General features: G+C 40.6%; 1 protein-coding gene across 1 annotated transcript in view; it reads right to left on the bottom strand.

Moving 5' to 3' along the window:
- Positions 1–23,089, bottom strand: part of gse1b (Gse1 coiled-coil protein b) — a 184,622-nt gene that overhangs the window by 27,034 nt on the left and 134,499 nt on the right. Inside the window, 1 exon segment of the mRNA XM_055036829.1 lies at positions 1,331–1,528. Within this exon segment, the coding sequence (XP_054892804.1) occupies positions 1,331–1,528 (198 nt within the window).

Raw genomic sequence — 23,089 nt, forward strand, 5'->3', positions numbered from 1 at the left:
AATTATTGAAGTCATTACTACAAAAAAAGGGGACATGCAATAGAACTAAGATGGAACATTTTGAAAGAAAAGAAATGGGTTCTTTATAAAAGTAAAGTGCAAGACTGAATTTTCTAGGTGAATTTTTCTATTTGACATACAAGGCTAAAGCAGTGAGGACAGATAAAGGACTGAAAGATGGAAAGGGAGGAAAGGAGAAGCTAGCTCTATAGAGGTAATAAATCATCTCAGAGGTTCTGGGTCCCAGACCTCTGTGAGTTGGGGAGCAAATTGTCCAGGGATTTCAAACTGGGAGGGGTCCTTCTGATTTAGGAGCAGCAACAAAGTCGGGAATAATGGTGTAGCACAGCTTATTTAGTGCCAAGGCAAATGGAGCAAAGATTTTCCATTTCAGAAGGCACCTTAAATATTTCCACAATTCTTTGAATGATGAACTACTCAGACTTTTTCTGGCCGATTGTAATTTCTTATTACCTTTGAGATCAGAGTTATAAAAGACTTTTTAGAAGATGGTGGTTTAAAATCCAACAAAACATCATACATTTCTGCATCGCTAAAATGCGTAATATGGTCCTAACTGCTCAAAGGCTTATTGGTAATGGTTTCCAGCCTAATACTGGAGAGAGTTCTTAGTTTTGACGGATTTCATGGGGAGGATAAAAAAAGAAAATCTGATGTTTCTTGAGTAATTGATGCCCCAATCGTAGAACAAAGCTGATCAAGGGAAATTTGACCGATTTCTATCTCTGGATGACTGATCAGTGCATCTCGAAAGAGAAAAACACGGCAGCCTCCTCTAAGTGGTGCCTTAGGGTTTGGTCAGAACTTTCTCTGGAATCTCTTTAAAAATAACATTAAGCTGGAAGTACAGGATGATGGAAAAATTTGGTTTCATCAGCAACTTTTTAAAAGCCCTTAATCTCAATGCTTAATCTCAATGCTGTGTCTGATAGGTGAATCCAAAAGGTATGCATGAAAATCTTATGTATATCTAGTTTTTCTTATTTATAGAACTATTAGATGGGAAACCTTCTTTTTTCTGACAAACTGTCTCTTATGACAATGAACTAAAGAGTCAAGAGAAACAGACAAGTGCATCCAAGCATATGGACTCACACACAGTAAATTAAATGGGTCAGTTGGAGTGACTCCTCATCATACCACCTATCTCCCGGGACAACATCAAATTTAATACAGCAGGGATACCACATGATTCATATTAGCAGTACATTCTCAATAATGGAAATGTTTTTTTCTTTCTGAAATAACTTCAAACATCCATTAGACCAAGGCAGGAATCGATCGTAGTCGCACCAGGTTTTAGCTTTACCTCGAGGTTCTTCTGCCTGTTTTGCCAGTTTACGAAGGGCTGCGGCGAATCCAGAGTGGGATGACTGGGCAGCTGGGCTTCCATTTGCTACGATGGAGCCGTTCAGAGGTGACGGGGTGAGGGGGTTGACCGTCGCCGTTGTACGGGTTGCCGTTGAGATCATTCCTAATGATGGTGACTTTGGCTCATGGCTCATGCCTAAAAATGCAAACAGAAAGAAAGGAGGGTGGGAAGAATTTATTATGTGCACAACTAAACAATAATAATAAAAAAATATGTAACTTTCTTTTGCAAGTTAAACAAAAGCTACTATGCAGACAAAAGTAGCTTCCATGGAAATTAATATTAGAGGAATAATGCAAATAAACATGAGCGAGAAGTAAAAGGCATTTGACTGTTTCCTTTCATACAGAGTCTGGCAAGGCAGATTGTGATGGTGGGTGTCTGTGACAGCTGGAGAGGATGGGGATTCAGGGTCATACGTCCTACGGTCAGAGGTGGAAGGTTAGAAGGGCAGGTCACTCTTCTTTTGCTCAGAAAAAAACCATGCGTGCAGTAGTATGCACGCATGGCCACCAGAGGCCTGCTGTCACAGTTTACACTATTGAGTATGCTCCACACCAACCTGACTTTTTCTCTCACACCTATAAATGTGAGACTATTCACATCCAGTAGCAGCGGATTTCCACAACAAACAAAAGAAAAAAAAGTCTGAGTAGAAATATTGAGATTTCATGGTATGATATTAACAGAAAGATTAAAGCTTATGATCGAAGTTTCAAGCTAAAGATGGAACTCTTCAAGTTTCCACATAGTTTTATTTTTCACTTTTTAACAGTCCAATTCTTCCTATCTACAAGTTTGATAAAGAAAACTGTGCTGAGGAGGTTTGCTCTGGCTGATATTGATTTAAAGACTTCTTTAAGGTCTGGCATGCTGGTTCTGAATAACTCAGATATTCTTCTACTAAGGAATATAACACAAAAAAGGATGTGCTGTAGATTAATTGATAGAGGCATTAGTTTTAAATTCACCAAAAAACGGTAAACAGATTTTTCATATTTTTGCATCAAAGCATATATCCCTGACCCTCAAATTTGATCAATGTGACTGATCAGTCATATACAAGTTTTTGATAAGAGATAAGAAAAATACATAACTACCTTCTTCAGGCAGCTTACCGTAATTGGAATAAACAGCAACAGGTGGAGAAAGGGGATATTCTATAAAAACCCAGAGGAAATGCCTGGGGACTTTCTCTTACATCTCATTAAAACTACAGTAATGGTACAATGGAGAATATCTTCCAGTATTAACACTGTAACTTTTTAAGAGATCTGTATGGAAACTGATCCAGCATGTGCATACAAAAGACAAATATTTCAAAACAAATTCAAGAAATTAAACAATGTATTCGATTATATATATATTTTTTAACTTGTCAAAAGAAAAATGTTAGTAAATCTGAAAAAAAGACCAAGTTTTGCAGCAGACAGAGGGATGTGACAGTGTCAGGAGAGCTATCCCTTCTCTTCCTGTACATATATGATGTGTGTTAGTGTGTGTGTCTTGTAAAATGAACCATGCTGACAGCCTCTCTGTCAGTGGAATCCCTAAATGCCAGAGAGGAGCCTGATAGCCCTACGTGCTCAGGCAAAACAAGCACACACACACACACACAAATAGGGGTGGCTCAGAGGACAATGTAAGTTCAGACAAGATCAGGTTGAGCAGCCAGAAGTATTATCAATCACATATGCTGGGAATCACTCAAGAAACAACCCCCAAAAAGTGGTGAATCATCATTCACTAGCAATATGACATTCACAAGAGAACAAAAAATGGTCTGCAGGTTTATCAACAGCACAATTAGATTAGTAGGAGTTATATCTGGGTTTCCCCAGGGGTTGAGAAGGCTATAAAAAGATCATGTTCCCTCCTGAGAAGACAGCAGAAGCTCAGCACCTTGTGAGTGTTTGGACACACACTCACACACAGTAGCAAGTCAGGAATGACATGGTAAATAGCGTTCCCAACACCTTTTGAGTTGTCCTGCTCATAACCTCTCAGTTACCCAGTGCACTCTGAATGAACCCAGCAAACAATTAATAATGGAATCAACAATGACTACTGTCTGCAGAACAAACCCAGCAGTGCTGAGTCCAGACTCGGTTTAACAGCCCGACTCTGTCAAGACAATGCACTTCAGGCTCCTTTCTCTTGCAAAAAAATCTGTCTGAAAAAGCCGGATACGGAAGTAGGAGAAATCTACCCTCAACTTTCTGTGACTCTAACCAGCCACAGAGTAATAAACCACACACATGAAGCCACAGCACAGACAGGCAAATGAGGGTAACAGCAAGAGAAAGATGACACAGACAAGAGCCTGATAAATGCACACATCTAGAGGTCTGGCAGCGGTTCACGAATCCCTCCGTGAGATCAAAAAGCAGATGATGTGAGCTTCTTACTGCACAAAGAAGTGGAGCCGCCTGGATCCCCCACGGCTGCATCTTCACGTCGAGCCCATCCCAGCACACGCCGGTAGACACCAACAGGACACACACCATCTTCCTGCACTCCTCTTTCTATCTTCTCTCAGCCATCCACCCGCACCCTCCCTGCCAGCCTGCCTTCCTGCCTCTCGCAGACTGTTTAAAAAGCTTATCTAACAAAGCAACACACTACACAGCCTGCCTATCTCTCCCCTCCCTGTTCAAGCGCTCTCCCCAAGTGAGAAAACAGAAATTCTTAGGCAAGCAGCTGCTGCGATGTCACATGACCTCATCTCTTCGCCCCCGCCCTCCTTCCCTCACTCCTCCTTCTCCTCCCCTCTCAACCTATAATTCCTCAGCCATTTGTAGATAACAGACACAGGCATGCATGCCCTGCCACGGCAGAGTGGAGGAGGGGGAGGGAAGAAAAGTCAGGGGTTGGTCACTCCATGTGACCCCATTGCCATGGAGAGTCTCACACAGAATGGGTGGTGGTGTGCACAGACGTGTATGGGTGGGAGCCGGTAGGTTACTTACACATGTGAACCGCCCCACATGGAGCAACAAGAAAAAAAAAAAAAAAAAAAAAACAGATGACATGTCTTGACCTGTGTCAAGCATGACTGTTAGCGAAAGAAAACCTTTTGTAATAAAGCATTCATCTCTTAAAACAACTCAACTCCACCTGGAAATAGCCAAGAAATTATTTCTCCCCAATTTAACACTCACCACCACCCTCAAACCAGGAAGCTATGTCAAAAATGTGCACTGGCTATCTAACGACATACAACAAAAGATACTGATACAATTCCACACCAGCCCCTTCCATCCTGATAACAATTGCTTGTGAGTGTTTGTGAGGTGGAGGGCTCAGGAAAAAGGGTGAAAGCATAGGTTAGACTTCCCCTTCATGGGTCCTGCTGTTATTGCAGGGGTGAGAATGAGTTGTTTCTTTAGTCATTTCCTCCTTCCGTCACTTTGCTGCTTTTCTCAGAAGGGTGATAGAGCATGTGACTGATACAGATAGAGACACCAAGACCAGGGTTATGCTGGAGACAGACACTTTAAAATACACCATCATGCTTCAGACCTTTACACCTTAATCTTAAAGAATCTTGACGGTTCAGGAGGACAGTGTCTGCTTAGTTCTTATTGAGTTGATAAAGGCCTTCATTTACAGAACATTGTCAATGTGTAAATCAAAAACATGATTTAAATGCTTATAATTAAAATAGTTAAGCAATTTGCATAGTGTTATCATAGCTTTTGCTTGTACCTGATAGTCTCTTACTGGTTTCTTTATTTTTTTTTTCTGTCAGCTTTTGACAGTTTTGAAACAATGATACAAAACCCCCCAATAAACCTCTGACAAGACTAACAAGGAAACACTGAAGAATATTTTGACACGAGTGAATAATGGTCCAACGAATCAAGAAGTAGGAAACCATTCATCATTTCTCTTTCAAAAGTGGAAAGCAATCAACATTCAAGCTTAAGCTGCCATTTCACTAGAAATAATGAGGAAATGAATGATATGATGCAGCTTATGATGAAAATTTCTAAGGAATTCCCATATACGTGAGCAAACATTTAGGTTTCAGTGACACAGGATTTATCTGTTCTTCAAGCATCCAGCAGATGGCATTGTGTTACAGTTAATCAGGCAGCTACACAGCCTACGTCACAGACCTCAGAGCTACTGATACACAAAAGGAAAAACAGATTAAAAATGATACTGTTGGGGATTTTGCAAGGGACAAAGGGCAAATCCAATACCATGGCTAAAAACCCTAATGCAAAGTTCACAAAATACAATATTTTGGATCTGAAGCCAAATGAAATAATAATTTCCTGGCAACCTAAGGGTTAATCAGAGGTCTTCCTGATGCAATTAACTCTTTGGGTGCTGCTACGCCCTCAGGGAAAACAAAATAAGCGCTGAAAGAAGAAGTTAGATTACAACAGACATCGTGTAAACAGGATACACCCAAAAACACAACTCTTGGTTAATTTACACACAAACAATGTTTCTACACATGCAGGACTCCATATCAACTTCCATTCATTATAGTCACGTAATTCAAACTGAGCCCAAACACTTTTTCTAACCACTACCAGTTTATTCTTCGCTCTAGCCTTAGCTTAACTCCATTGACATCATACTTCTAAACCCAACACTTACCCTAAACAAGGGGGTCTACCACATTAGGACCAGACTTTGGCCCTCATGAGTCCCATCGGTCTTCAGAAGGTTAATGAATTTACCAGAGAATGTTCTCAATAGGTAACAAAAACAAGTACACACACACACACAATAGCAGATTGACTGGGAAATAGCAAACAGTAAACACAGTTTTAACACCCAGCTGGTAGAAAAGCTGATCGCTTACTCCCATTTTCAAACACACTGACAGACACACTATGTTCCACCCTTTTGTGGTTGGAATGCAGATTACCCTCCCTCTCTCTTACACACACACACACACACACACACACACACACACACACACACACACACACACACACACACACACACACACACACACACACACACACACACACACACACACACACTCAAAGTAAATCCCCCTGGCTCCTGTGTGCCTTGGCCAGTAGAGAGATAATGCAATGGCAGCTCAAGCGGGTGGTTAATCTTTAACCAGGAAGGGATTTGCCTATCAGCTTGTTAAAACTAGCAGCACAGTGCAGCTGGTCTATCAACTCGATCCAGTCACTAGGATGTCTTGACAGAGTCTAATGCTGGATGGACCAAAAGTGCACCACCTCTAGCTACTGTGTATTGATTGCACACGCACAACATAGATAAACCATTTTATAGAGGCTTAGAAAAGCACACTTTAGCTCCAATACTGAGGTGCTGCTTAGGAACAGAGCCAAGCCGGTGAGTGCCCTGCCCTCAAATGAGCAATAAAAATGTCTTGGCAATAAACTAGTCCACGCATTGAATACTTCTGCAGCTTTGTTGCTTTGTTCCACACCTACGTCCCTGTAATTACTTTCCTCAAACATGAGACTTGATCACTGTTTTCTGATCATCCTTCCTGTAGTGTCAGAGCTGCAGTTGCCAGAATGAAAAAAAAGCAACAACCCCCCCACCCCCACACACTGCTGCTTCAAATGTTATCTGAAGCATTTCTTCAGATAACATTTCTTTTCTGCCTTCAGGTCTGTAAAATACCTGTAGTCAATACAATGTCAAAGAGAAAATGTGTGACGCTGTTTTTTTTAATAGAAGTAGCAGCTAAAAATGAAGAAATTACAAGATCATTCCTGTCTATGCATTAAAGCAATACGAGCCTTTATTGGATTGTTAACTAAAAAACTAAAAAGAGCATCAACAAATGACGCGGTTTAAAAAACAAAAAGCGAGGAAATACATGAATAGAAAGAAATATTTCGATTTTTAATATTAGACTGAGAGCAGCAATTGTTCAGTTCCGATCTTTGGCCTATGTGTGCCTTTCCAGACCAAACTGATTATTTGAGTAGCTTCAGGTAACATCACACCAACATCCAATATGATGCGACGTAGCAAACACATAAACTTATTATGATTATGTTTTAGGTCTTAGTTTCTTTGCATTCAAAAAAAAAGGGTGTCACTAAATGGAAAAGCATTCCTCATCCAAGAGCAGCAACTTCATGCTCTCTGCTGAAAGGAGTAAGTCACTCAGTTCCTGACTGCAGGAGGGATTTTACAGTGGGCCTGGTGAGAACATGTCAGCTAGGATGGTTGGCTGAGAATGTGCTGACAGGTGATTAAAAGGGCTGAGAAAAAGGTATTTAAGAAGTCCACTGATCATCAAGGAAACTTCAGGCTTAAGACAGAGAAATGAAACTAAATGAGGACGTCTAAAAATAACCAGCCAAACAGAGATGTGGATGAAACCAACTGAGCAGAACGAGATGTAACACAGGCTAAAGTCACACCTACTATAACTGACTGAATAACCACAGGAAGCACAACTTTGTGGCTGACAAAAATCAACTACTTGGGTGTCAAACTGCTGATAACTGTCACTTGTGTACCAAAGCTGCAGCGAAGAGTAAAAGGAAAATTTTCAAGTTGTGTGGACAAATATAGGTGTTATTACTTTATTTGCTGATTGTTAAAACAATAAAACATTTGCTGCTTTCATTTTCTTAGCAACTGAATTGCTAAAATATTCTATTTAAGATATTCATTTCTGAAATTAAATCATCTAAATGTCAAAATTTTACACTCGAGTATAGCTATCCAAATATTCCTCCATGAATCATACATGGCTGTAGAACAGGTTCACTGAAAAGGACAAGGAAATAATCAAATGGCATTTTTGTGCGTTTAGCTCCGCTGGTTTTATCATGGTAAATAAATAAAACGAAACTGCTAAGTGTGCACAAAGACTGATTAGATCAAACAATGGCAATCAAACAATAATGTAATACTAGCAGGTCTACAAGATGATGAGTATAAATTTGACCCAAAAATAACCGAATTTTGCATACCAACTGTACATTTAGATGTTTGTGATCAACTCAGTCCTGAAAGCACGTAGAAATACAGACGTATCCTGGGGCACTGCTGGATAAACCTGCTCTGGTAGTTCCAGCTTTGTTTGACTTCTGAGATGAGATGTCAAAGCAATCCGCCCTCAGGCGCTATACAACGAACGCGTATCGGTGTGTGTGTGTTTGCACGGAAACGCACACCTTTCGAGTGCCATCTCTGTTACCTTCACACAAAAGACAAAACCCCTAATATCAGAGACATCCTGAAACAGACGCACCGTGGCTGCAAAGCGACGCCATCAAAGGAAGCAATTCCACTGGAGAATAAGGGAAAAAGCAAAAGACAGACGAAGATGCCGAGAGAAAAGTGGTGCTGTGCTTGGAGGAGATCAATCGGGAAGACAAAAGAGTTTAACCACTGTCTGAACTGTCATTATACAGCAGGCCTCCATTATGGCGCTACGCTGGAGAACAAAGTGCACCACCTCCTGACTCGACCCTCCTCTCGTTGTCCTAAAATGCAGGGACCCAAAAATATCTCTGCAATAACCAAAAGGAGTTGTCCTCCTTCCTTTTAGCTTGTGTGAATTCCACTGAGAAGTTTGTGTATGTGAGTGTGCACAGCTTATTATTCATACCTCACCTCCCACTTCTTTTTTCTTCACCATCACCCCCCACCCCACACCCACAACCTGCATGACAGCAGCTTGCAACAAAAACAGAGAATTCAAAAGACCAGACGCCATCCATCTCCCTTTTCTCACCTTCTTCCTTTCAATCCTCCAGCACAAACACACACAGCAAAGCTACAGAGGAACGGTGTGTCTTGAGGGCAGGCACGAGCTGAGGTGACTTTCTTCGCTCCCTCCCACCCTGCTTCTGCCTAACCCACCCCAACAGGGCCATTTCCTCTGTCTGTTAATTACATATCAGCTGTGGTACGGCTCGCCGGGGCTGTGGTTGTGTGCATGTGTGTGCACGTCATCTGGGGAGTGTGTAGTTGTGTTCTCTGAGACACCGGCGTGGGCGTATGACAGAACAGTCTGGTTACGCTTCACAACGCTGCTTAGAGAGTGTGAACCCACACATGAAGAGGCACACATTCAGCCACACAAACACACATAAGAGCCTCCTGTCTGTGTCCCTGGCTCTTTGTGGTCCTTTTCCCCCTGAAGTCAAGCTGCTGCCTGGATGGCTGTGCCTTTCACAGTCCCCTTCCGAGGAGGGAGACAACAGGGCCACCGCTCCTTGGAGGAGGGACTCGTCTCTCCTTTATCACCACAATCGCCACCATATCCTGTTTAAACTCTCTTTTTTCCATCAACCTCATCTGTTACCAAAGAAGAGAAAGGTGGCAGTGTGATTGTTTTGTTTTTTTCCAAAAGAAGAGGGAGAAATGAGATGTTCCAGATCATGAACTCTACAAAGACCTGCCAAGGATCTTTGTGTGGTTTCTGCACCTGTGGTGTTCTTTGGTACACGTTACGCCACATAAACGTTAAACACACACACACACCTAGCCACGCATACACACACCAGCTTTCATGTCGCACAGACCTGGCTGAATTGTACAAGTGTGCACTGCAAATCTCTCAGTGCCTGGGGACCCTACTGCATGTAACATATTTTGGTTGTTATCATCTTACAGCTCTCTCTCTCCTCCTCTCTTTGTCTCCCTCCACAGACCACCACAGGAGATGAGCTGTGCTTCTGTCCCCTGCACACGTTCCTCACTTCAGCCCATCTCTCAGCTCTGTTCTCTCCTCCTCCCTGTGATATACTCGGTTAGGTTGGAGCTGCCTAATTAGCACTGCGAGTGCTCTGCCTGGGCTCTGACTCCCAAGTGGCTCCACCAAACACATACACACACTGATACACACAGTCGCTCACTTGACTTTCCGTTGTTGGGTCCAGTTGTTGAGAGTTACCCTAATATAATCCTGTAATTGGTATAATCGGAGTGTGTTCTTGCGCATACATGCATGTGCTTGTCCAGGAGTGCGGATGCCTGATGAGTGAATTGGTTTCATGTGGGCACTTGACATTACAATGATCACATATCTCCTAATTGGTCACAAAATAATTGTTATCCTGTTAAAGATGCCAAAGCATATGCCACAGAGCGGTTTTATTTTCTTATTTAGCACAGAAGCTAGTAGATGTTCAACTTTGTGTGATGCCATGTTTGAAAGTCAAGAGAACATGCTAGCATGTAGGCTACATTTGCCATAAAAAATCTCATTGCACACCTGTCACATTCATGTAACTGTAGGTATGAAGGGTGTTCTCATGACCAAAAGTTGAGCAGCAAAAAAACATGGTTTCCCTTATTCTTTTAATATTAGTATTTTCCTACCACATTCTTCGAGCTTTAACATCTGCCGAGTTGAATCAAAAATACTCAAAGTCTCTCCAACTCATATCATTGGCAAGTAAAGCAGGACTGCATCTCTCTTGGAAAAACTCTTCCTGGAGACAATGGTATGCATTAGCTGGACACCTTTTGCGTTTAGCATTTTGGAGAAATAATTTGAGTTTGTTAGACGATGATGAACTCATTTTATGTGTTCATAAAGGCATGGAAAAAGTCTGAAACAATCTTCAGGTAGACTGTGGTGTTTTAAATGATGCTTGTACTAAGGGACCACCAGAACTCTGAGTCACTGATAAAAGGAGGCATGGAAGCATGCTTTCATATTGTTCATACCAAATTTTCACTGTGTCAGCTGAATGTTACAGCAGATAAAGAGATCCATGAAACAGGGCAGTGATTATACACATTTGACTTTTTCTCCATCTTGATTAAATTGTTTGAACTTTAACTTTAGTTTCCAGTTCTAAGCTAAAGCTAAAGCACCTGGTGTGGTTTGCTTTACAGCTGCTGCTGTATTCCGACAGACTAAAGTTTTGATGTGTCGATGTGCATTCAGGAACGGATGCAAGATGTGGTTATTCATCCCAACGTTTTCTTTAAAACATTTCAACTCAATCTGCCCCTCTCCCTCTGACCTCTGAAATCAACAAGGTGTCCACACAACTGTCACTCACAACATATTTTCTCTTTTTCTGACCCCTCTGTAAACTTGACATAGTTTCACTAGAAAATCTCAGTTCAGCAGTTTCTGAAACAAAGATTGTCACATTTACAGCCATTTAAATCTCTTTTATTCCTGTTCTGATTCAGTTTGAACTTCACAACATCTACACACCTTTATGCACTGATTTTCTGCCATTTGTTTGGCTGAGTCACCTATTATGGTCAGTAATCAAACATGTTTAGAGAATAAAGTGGTCAATGAGTGTACAATAGCTTACCATATATTGCATCAAACTAGTCCTATGACATTCCTGTAACAATTGCAGATCGATACATTGTACAGATTCACTCTAAATATAGGCAACCAAACCGATTAAAAACTGATTACTATAAGATGATCTTTTCTACAAGGATCATCTTATCTTCATTATCTTAGGCTTAATGGAGCATTATTCTAAATTTGCATCTTTACAATATAAAGATGCAAATTTAGAATAATGCTCCATCAAGCCTGTTTGCTCTCTCATGTAACATTAAAAACTGACGTGCCTGTGTTTGTGGCTATGTAAGCGTAAACTTTGTTAATCTCTCATCTCAGACCTGTGGTGCCCTGTTTTTCAACGGTTTGATTTAGAGATGCACCAATCAGGTTTCACCAGATGATGTTCGAGATAACAATGCTTTTTCCAAGACTGTGACATAGGGAAAAAAGGTATTGTGGATTTTTTTTTCCATTAAGTTTTGAGTCTAACTCAAAAATAGTAAATTATAGCATAACTCCCATTTACATGTCCAAAGATGTTTCCCTAGCCTTTATTGAATTTTTACAAAACAAAAAGTGGAAAATCCCAAAATCATGCTAACTGATGTGCCATGACTTTACTTTTTCGCTTCTATTTGACCAAATGATCACTGATCTGAGGCAATCAAGAGGCAACTGCCTGATCCTGACTTCCTGATGATTAACTGGTTAGTCTCTAACAGAATTGGATAACACTAAAATCTGCTTTATTTTCACAGTAACATTGTAATTCTCCTTTCTGGGTCTAGTATAAGTCGATCTACTTAAAAAGATAAAAAGATGCCAAACATCCTTCTGTCAGAACACAACCTTACTGTACATTTCTTCTGCTTACCGAGTTATTGCACATCATGGCAGTCATTGGCAACGTACAGGGGAAACCCATATGGTTGATGTGAAACTGAGATAAGAGACGGCACATATGAGAGATGTGAAGCAAAGATATAAACAGACACACACAAAGAGTCCAAAACAGAAGCTCTTTAGCTATGCAAATATCAGCCACATGAAGCAAGTTTAGCTGGCAACTGCAGGCTCTCTGTCAGAGCATCGACACAGCTCTGTCCAGGAGCTGATTAAAACACTTGGCCACAGAAGCCTGCTTCGTTTCTTCAGGCGTATGACTGACCTTCCTCTCATACACAAGGAGGAAAGCTAACAAACCGACACATACAATATGACAGTCAGCTGATGTAGCAGATACCAGAGCGAGAGAGAAACAGGGGAAACAGGAGAGATACACTGAGGAGACATGGAAACAGAGACAGATAGAGGCCAAAAGAGAGATGATGATGTGATAGCAAAAGAAAAGGCGATTGTTGAAAAGTAGCCCCCTGGCACAATGCTGGCTTATAATAGAGTGTGATACTGCAGGGCATACAGAGACAATACTGATAAACACAAAATATATGAGTCATACTGAAATACATACACACACATAAAACAATTGGTAATGAAAGAAGGCACACTCTGTTAGGGCAATAGTCAAGTATGGTCAGTATTGACCATGTGCATGATCCGCTTATCTGCTGCTCTCATGTTGCCCGTGTTGTGTTTGTTTGGCAAGCCCTTATCAGGTTCTGGGGTATGACAACGACAACAGCAAACATGAGCTACACAAACACACACAAAATCTAAAGTTATCCAAAAAGAGATTCTTTGGCATGGTTGGAGTAGGACTGAACGGTGTGAAAGGAGGCATTTTACTTTTTCAGCTTCTCTTAGAAAATTTATAGCTGAGTTAACATTGCGGAAAACAGTTTCAGGCCCACTGCTGAGAATTATGCCTTGTTTTATAAAAGAAAACTCACTGGAGAAAAAAGCTGCATGCCTCTGATGTTGTTCAAAGTATCTAGGTTTGGATGTGCTGCAAAGGAAAAAAATTGACCCAACAAAGAAAGAGACACAATCAAGCAAAGTCAAAGTATAGGATGTCATGTTCTGCTTCAGTATCTTGTATATGTTTAAACATCAGCTCACAACAATCGTCCACTTCAACAAATGAGAGTGAGTAAAAACAGTAGTTGTGAACCTACCTGTATGATCTATCAAAGTTTCTTTTAGGAAATGCATGAATCAACTGGCTTGGGATTACAGTTAATTTTTTCCTTGACTGGCTTTAATCAGAGATCAATAGGTCAATCAATTTCTCCAAGTCAAACCTCAAATTAATGCCCCAAAAATAACAAAATGTGTACTTCACTCACTTCAACATGCTGTTTGGTTTAACATAAAAATGAACACTATTTACTTTATGGTGACTTAAGACAACAAGTATCCCAAAACTTGAGGGCCTGTCAATTATTTGTTATGAAAATAAAATATTACAAATAGCAATGTAATGGCACAGGAAATTTACCTGGTCCTGACACAGCAGAAAACTATGAATCCCAAATCCTTGATCTCAATCTACTAGGCACTAGTCAAAACAGGACCACATCAAAAATTGTGACAGTTTTTGGAGGAAAAAAAAAATCTCTGAAGTAGTCAAAATCACAATTGACAGGTCAGACTTAAAAGGAAACCACAAAAGGGTGACCACAATAAGCCTGATTTGTGAATTTATTTGTTTCCTTCTTCTCCAAATTATATGAAGACAGCGTAGCCCTGCAGATGACAACCTCACAAAGAATAGCCAAAATATAAAATCTGATGACAGGGTTTTGATTTAAACTAAATCTGAACAGATGCAGACAACAGTAACAGGAGTTTCAGCCAATTGTAAATGCACTTTCATGAAAGACCAGATTTTATATTTCCAAAAAGGCTTATTGGCTATCCTTTTTATTTAGTGCAATCAAGGTTGATGAAAAGCAGGTTTAACTTGTTTTGACATCCAGACAAGACATGAAAAATGTCAACTGGCCTTATCAGTGACATAAGAAGCAAAACATGGAAGGTGTGAAAACAAACACAAAATTATGCTCTTGAGTTTTCTAAGCTTTCACAGCTATTTTTCTCTCCATTTGTTGAATTGCCTGTTTGCCTTCCCCTAAGTTAAACATTTTATGATCTATTTGTTCAGCTGTCCTCATTGGCCATCACATTTACAGCTTACATTTATTTTTGTTATTCTTTGTAAACACCCAGTATGAGGATTCTTAGACACACAAATCCAATCAAATGCACCATATCCATATCATGCCTTCACCAGAATTTAGCAGCACAAAGCACAAAGGTTTGGCTGGCAAAGCACAGCAACAGAGGGAGAAAAAAAAATGGCAGAGGTGGAGGGAGACACGCTGACCAAGAAAAACCCTCATTTTATAAACATCCTACAGTGGTTTCTCTTCCAACACACAACCAGACCACACAGAAACCCTGAGCTGACACACACAGAGCAGTGTACGCTCCCACATTTTCATACCACCTAAGGACATTGTTATAATAGTAGTCAAAGCCAAGCCTCACCCAGTCAAACACATCCCATTCTTTCCAATTGAGAGCTATGTAAACCCATGCAAAAGTCCCTCTACAGTCTGTGCTATTCAAAGCTATCAATGTGGGCTGTTGATAAGAAAATGCAAAGTGGGTCACCTTTAACTCCAGGCTTCTTGTGTAAACAGAACAGGGAGCTGCTTGGGACTCTCCTAATCACTCTCTAAACAGAGCCAGGTGCTGCTGCCACAGACAAACTGTCACCAACACTCTGCTCGGCACAGCTGCTGTCTAGCCCCCAGACATCACAGCACCACAGGCTACCACAGCACGACGACACCTGAAAACATGCCAGCTTTGTAAAAAGCAGCATTGTGGTGCTAAAGGTTAAAAAAACCTTCAAACGGCAGATTACTAGTAAGAAACTGCACTGTGCAAATGCTTAATCTGTCTTACTTATACTCTCCAAACATGCAGACCCAGTAAATGCATGAAAGTCTGACGAGAGATGAGAAATTCAACTAAAATCATTTAACCCAATTCAGAATCATCTGTTTTTCAAATATGCAGCAGGCACTTATCTTGATCTGACTTTTTGACAAAGTCCATCATTACGTAAATGAAAGAGGACTCCAAACTCCTGTATCTTGACTTTCCCTGAAGCTGCATCGCTCTACAAAATAATGAGCCACAGCAGACAAACACTGCTGCTCAAAGGTAGCAGTGATATTAGAGATGCACAAAATCTGGCTTTTCCAGACTAACACTGATTTCCTGTCTTCTTTAAAGTCTGATGTTTGGGGTCAGTTTATTTTTAAACCCACAGGTATATAAACACATGAGGAGAAATGTGATGCAGGTTCCTAAATAAGAGGAATAGATTAAAATCTAATAAATGAGAACATACAAGACTATCTCCATTTAAATATAGTCAAATTTGTTGGTTGACATGTTTATTAACTCAAACTGGTAGTAGAAAAATATCAAAACTTTCAGTAACCTGTCAGAGCGAATCAAGAGAAAACAGGCAAATCTCAATTTCTTTGCACAGATTGGTGCATATCTAGATGACATGAACCCCCACAGCTGACCTGAAGCTTCAGTTCAAAAACAAACATGCTAAATATTGTGAGTGAGCCCCTGAATCTCAAGTTAAAGTGGCAAGTAGACATAGTTAAACTACATCTGTGAGGGAGACTGTGACTCAGGCCTTGGATCATGACGAATCCAAAAGACCGACTCATGATCTTCCAACAAAAATCCCCAACCTTAAAAAGAGAACATAGATGTTTTTCATATAAGAGACAGAAGGGCAGGACAAAAGAGTTTGACACAAGATGATATTCAAGAAATCAGCCAGTTACAATGTAGGCAGAAGTTACAGTATATGTTTCAAAGATTTGCAGATGTAATTTCTATGATCAAGTGATCATGTTCTAAAATTAGGTCAAGCTTCATAAATGTCTGAAGAAGGTCATATCTTTGCTGTAGAGAGAAGTTATATTATCACTCTTGATTAAGATACAATTTAGGACTGTTGGCCTTTACGATGAGCTGCAAATAGCATGAAATAAAAACTAGTGATATATGCAGAATAAAACAGACAAACGAGCCCTTAATGTTTCAAGCATGTTAATCTAAAATCCACATTGCCTGGGGAATCACAAAAGGTTACAAAGTTACCACAACTGCAAAGATGTGGCAAAGGTACAAGTAATTCAAGTGGCATCAAAATTTTCAACAAACCAATTTATGAAACTGCACAAACTGTAACACTGTATCATCAGCAGTAGCACACTGATTAAAACAAGAGAGCTTTGTAGGTTTACTTACACCTTTCATGTATCATAGAAGCTTTGATACATTTAATAATTCAGAAACTTAATAGAATGTGGATATTTGTCCAAGCATATGAAACATTTGGATTTAAAATGCAGTGTTTGTGTATGTAAATAAATCTGAATCCACAACTTGAGACTTCAATTTCAAGCATACAATAAACAATTTCAACAAAATATCAACACTGGTAGAAAACTGGAGTTTGTTTCCTCAGACTGATTATATGGCTTCCACTTACTTTTCTGTTCAAGACGCTGTTAGTTTCTAGAACGATGTTGAAATCACCATGTTGGCGTAGCGTAAGAGGTTCAGTGTTTTTAACATATGAGGAACTTCCTGTGTGAAAGAAAACAAAATAATCTTGCAGTGCCACCGGATGACTTCTGTGGCATAAGGGAGAACTAATGTCTAATTTTGACCTCAGCTGCAAATAAATCATGACATGGTTTCATAAAGTTCTTCATACCACATATAGGTGTCAATAACTGCTTAATATTTTGGGAAAAACTGAAATTCACACTGAAACATCACAAAATGCTAAATGACAACAGAAGGCTCATTTGATAAAAAAATAATCCATGTATGTTATATATGTGTATATTTAAAGCATAAGTTAAAATATTCTAACGTTGAACTCTTATACTTTGAACGAATGAAACAGGAAATCCATTCGCTATGTACTGTCAGGATTAAAGGTGTCTCCTCATTACTTATTAATTCACCTATAATGTGTCTTTCTGTACCTCATAATTCGGAGGAACGGAGGATGTAAAATTATTTAAGGTACATTTACAAAATGACAGGTCAGAGACCATTTGGTATTACAGAAAGGAGGATGACAATAGGATGCTGTGGTAGGTATTTTGTTTATGCTCCAAATACTTGATGGGTGATTATAGTACTGGTAGCATTATGCCCTCAAAGATTCAGAATATCTGTCTTCATTATTTTTGTTTCATTCCTGTTAGCAACATCGTCAGGTTTTATTGTTGAAGAATATTCTCAGCTGCTGTTTGCATGGGTGAAATTATATTCTACAATAATGAAAGCGACTTTTCACTTAGCAAAATTGCTTTTGCAAGTCAGTCACAGTGGTTGCCACACCTTTCAGTTTCTAGCCACCAAAATCAAAGATTTGTGAGATTACTTTTTTGAGAGCATACAACACAAATAAGTCAAGGGGTATTTTGACAGCGAAAACTGCGTCAAATACAAATATAATGTTTTCATTAGTGTTACTTTTGAATATAACTTGTGTGATTCTTAGCATGAATATGCTTTTTATTTTTTGTTTTGTAATTTGATTTCTTCACAGAAGTTTTAGATCCAATTCATGCACTGATTTGCAATGCAAACTCCCACTTTGGGAACCACTGAATAAACTGGCATTTATTCCAATGACTAAACTACAAACATATAAAATATATAAAGCAATTTTTTGGTTGCAACGTCTTACAGGTTCAAGTATAGAATGATTAAAATAATTTAACCAAGTATTTCAGCATTCAACCTGAAATATTTTGTAACCCAGGAATTTGAAAACTATTTTAATTCTCTTTAAAGTAAAAAAAAAATATTTATATAATAATAATCATAAGACCGTTTTAATAATATTGCTAACAAACCTAATGAAATCCTACAGAAAGAGGCTCCAATTTCCACCTCAGGAGGAGCTAAAACACACCAGGTTCCTTCTGGCTGCAGGAAAACTCAGTGTGCTCAGTAACGCCTGTTGCTTCGCTGCTGTTTGCAGACCCTGTTTTAAACCTGGAGTGTGTGACGAGTGGTGGGTCTCTCACTCTCGGTGTGTGTTCACTACAGAAGCAGCTGTTGAACGCGCCCGCGGCTCTAAAGAAGTGAAGGAGCGCGTGGGAAGTGATTCAACACGGTCCACCTGCCACGCGCACGTGCCTGACACACACTCACAAAGCACACACACACACGCACACGCACCCACACACACACACACACACACACACACACACACACACACACACACACACACACACACACACACACACACGCACAGACACACAGCTTCTACCCCCGGGGTCAAATCCCGCATCCTGGGAGCACCAAATGGTCAAAACGTGTCACTGTAACAGTCAGTCACAATTACGCCGAGGAAATGCCCCTCTCCGTCTCCTCTGTGGGAGCACCTCAGACCAGACAATTTCAATGGAGCCAGCCTGACTGGAGTCTCCGCGCTACCAAGAAGGCAAACAATACAGTTTTTACACGAACAAGGGCAGACGGTTAAAGGCGAAAAAACTCTCCCTCGGACCGGTGCTTGACATACAAATGGGCACAGTTCACCGGTAACATTGTTCCAAGTTAATTTGAAGGGTGGGGGTCGCCCGCTATTCTTTGTAACCCCTTTTACATGTCGTGCGCTTTCACGACCGCATGAAAACTCAGCGCCAAGTCAGACAAACGTGAAATATAAACGTGTAAATGGTCACCTGAAGGCACTGGAGCGGCTCTTTCTTTCTTTCTTTCTTTTTATCTTTCTTTTTTTTATCGCTTCTCTTTCTTTCACACGTTAGAGCGCGCGCGCAGCAAGGACTCATGCACCGACCTTCGGAAACACACACACTCGTTTCCTCGATATAGTAATGACTTCCTCAACAAAACCCCCGCCGTATGCTCGCTCGTTCACACGAACAACCTCCAGGTTAGAAAACACCACCCAAGAAGCAAGATTTACACAGAATCACTCACCGCAAACAAATGTGGGGCTATTCCTCCGGCGTTCATAAATTAGACAAAAATAATAATGATAGTCAGAACAAAAATTCTCCTGTTAATAGTCAAAGCTCGGATCCATCTGCCCCGCGTCGGAAACAACCGCTCGGCACTTATTGTTGTCACGCAAGAAGCTCCAACGCCCAGCGAGGCCACAGGGACTGAACAGAGCGCAGCAGACCGCCGAGGAAAGGAGAAGAGAGGCGGCCGGCTGCTGGGAGCCGGGAGGTGGAGCTTCCGCTCCGGCGGGGGCCGGACACTCATGGGAGACAAGACGAGTCGGTGGCCGGAGCGGGCTGTAGGGGGCTGGGGTTGAAGCACCTGCTGCCCCTCCCCAGACCACAAGGCTCTCCCCGCATCATTTTATGCTCAAAGTGCCTCACCCATGTCAAGCCAGGAAGAAAAGAAACGCTCCTTGGACATTTAAATAAAGGAATCTAAGTTTAGGCCTTCCTTTATCCGCTAATGACAAATGACAGGAGACATGAGAAATTAATTTTTCACATTCATCAAGCGTGGTGAATAATTTAAAAGTGCATGTGTGTTCTACTGATGTTTTTACAGGCAACATTAATTATTTGTGTTTATGTCCTCATATTTTATGCTTTGCTTATTTTATGCTTTTCCAACACGCAGGCAGTGCCAACCTAAAGCAAACCAGCAGAAATTACCACAGTGATCTGGCCTTTTTATTTATTATACTGTAATACAGTTGTAATTAAGGGGTGGGGGAGTTTTGCTCCCTCCAATCAAAGATTACCGCTGTGTTCTGTCTGTAAACAAGAGTGTCCGTTTTTTGACAGATGTCCAGCGTCCAGTCTACGGTTTATTCTTATCTTGCGACACTTAATTGAATTTCACACCAACAATCCAGCTTTCAACTGTCATACCACAAAGTTAACGACATCTACAACAATGATGTGAGGATGACAGGAAATTACATCACTTTTGGGTTGATCCTAAAGTTGTATCCTGGTTTGTAACAGAAAGCAGATAAAGACCAACAGCCACCAATAAAGCAGTTAAAAGGAAAGCGTAGTTCTGGTAAGTGTCCACAAGGGGACAGTCTGCTATAAAAAGCACAGACTTTTCAACTGAGTCTGAACCTCTGTGTGGCTTATCAATTGTTTTCTTGTGGATTAGATAGCAGAGACTGAACAGACTGCAAAATCAAAGCCACACTTGTAAGCACTAAATGCAGGGTTTTGTCCAAATGCCAAGGATGAAAATATAGGGATTAAGCAGGTAATGACTAGTAAGGAGGTGGGATGAAGCCCTTTGTACGTTGTTTGGCGAATTTGCTAAATGCATGATGCATTGGATCAAATGTGAGTTTAATTGCATTTTGTTTGTGTCCCCTGGCCTATTAGAATTTTATGAATTTACAGGGAGCACAGCAGGAGATAGACAAACATCATTAAACTAAGACAGCAATCCTCTTAAAGCAGCACACATCCGTTTTGAACCTACTGGTTTTCTCCCAGCTTTACCTCCGCTTGAACTGAGTGACGGAAAGAGCTGCAACAAGACATCCTAAATAAAAATGGAGCCGTGAGCGCGCTGGCGGACCTTCAGTGTAGGCACAAATAAAATCCCCTCTTCAGTTTATGAACTCAAAATACTAAAAGTGTGGTAAACATATATATAAAAAAATTTACATACATTTTATCTTCTTGTCCAACTGTATAAATGTAGGTTTCTTCTTTCATATCACAAATTGCTTACGTTGAATTCGCCTTCAGTTATTTAATTAGATCTTTCTGTCAGGAATGTACGCAAAATCATCTCTTGCATCACAATGAAATTCATTACCACATTTTGCTCTATGAGGAGTGTCAATTCACCATGCATACATGTGCTAATAATCTGAAATGATTATATTTTCAATTATATTTACTAATACATTTTTGAAGATACAGTGAGCTTAGCTGCCAATCCAGGAACAAACCAAGCAGAGACAAAAAGTTTCATTAAGATGTACAGTGTAGGCTTATATGATCCAAAGTGTGATTTTGCATCTGTAATTGTCCTCATTCCCTGATTTTATTGTGCAGTTTTTCCTTCTCGCTACACATAACTGCAAGGAGTCAGCATTTAGCACGAAGCATAATTAACATTTGACTAAAGGAGTGTGAAAACAGCTTTGAAATGCCTTACCCATTTAGATACGGAGTGGTTAAACATTTGCCTTTTTGCCGACAGTTTCTGGCATACTTTCAAAAACACACATTTAAACTGTGGATCTTTCACAGCTTAATTACTCAGCTGCAGGTGTACGGCTGTCTAACTACAGGAATCTGCAGGGTGTTCCTCCTCTTCTCCTCCTCCCGTTCTCCTGCATAAGCCTTTCTTCTTCACCTTTTCCGCCTTCTTCGTCTGACACCGATCTCCACCCTCGAACCCACTCCTACCGTCCTATCCCTCATTCATTTAACTACTCGCCATTTTCACATAATCTCAACACTGCTCCCTCCTCCTCTTCCTCTGCAGCCCTTGCTTCCTCTTGCACCACCTCCCTTATTCTCCTCTCCCCAGCTCACTCCCTCTCTCTCAGCAGCGGACCTGGCCTTAGGCATCGTTAGCTTAATTTAATAAAGGGGCTTAAGCTTTTGAGAGGCTTTTCAAGGATCTGACTGCTGTTACATTCATTACAATCTATCAGCCACCAGAGACACAGCCTTGTTGCATGGCTGAGAAGGGGAGCAAATGTGTATGTGTGCTTGGTGTGTGTCTGTGTGAAAGGGGAAATTATACTAATATTTCTTTTAATTATTAAAGCCACAGCAAAATCAGGCTCCTTGCTCTATTCTCTCGCGCTCTGGCGGGTAAAAACCTCATGTTTAGCAAAGGTCACTGTGCAGCTTGTCACAGAATACATATTTCTCTCAACATGGGTAATTTGTACATATATCAAAGATTGTGGTTCTAGAAAGCAATATGTGTTTGAAGTAGTAAACACTCCCTGCCAAAAGTGTTTTTAATTACTTAAAAGAAGAAAAGCAGAACAACTCCTCCTTATGTCTATCCTTGCCTCCATTATGCTGTTGACAAGTGGCAGCTTATGGAGCCTTTGCCACAGGGGAAGCAAAGGCAGAGTGGACAGGCCAGAAAGGACTTCATCCACCCCCTTTACAGATAGCTTACGATGGAAGATATGCTGGTTTTTGCAAGCAAAGACCAGCAGTTGTGTGCATAAGAGATTGTGTGAGTGAGGGCTGGAAGGCATAAGCAATACCTATGAGGAACGCGTTCTAGATTCTTTTCATGCAGCCTGATATTAAATTAAGGAGAGAGGAGAGAGGTAATTAACATGCAGAACCGGATGCTGCACAGAAGAAAGAAGATGGTCTGAACAAGTGACAGGTTAGCTGGAAAACAGAGGCAGCACAGTGAGAAGAACGACCTGCACTGTTCCTCTCTCTTCTGATATCACACATCTTAGCAGAGTAGTC

The sequence above is a fragment of the Poeciliopsis prolifica genome, unplaced genomic scaffold (genome assembly GCF_027474105.1).
Source record: "Poeciliopsis prolifica strain line A6 unplaced genomic scaffold, Auburn_PproV2 SCAFFOLD011, whole genome shotgun sequence".
Classification (NCBI taxonomy): Eukaryota; Metazoa; Chordata; class Actinopteri; order Cyprinodontiformes; family Poeciliidae; genus Poeciliopsis; species Poeciliopsis prolifica.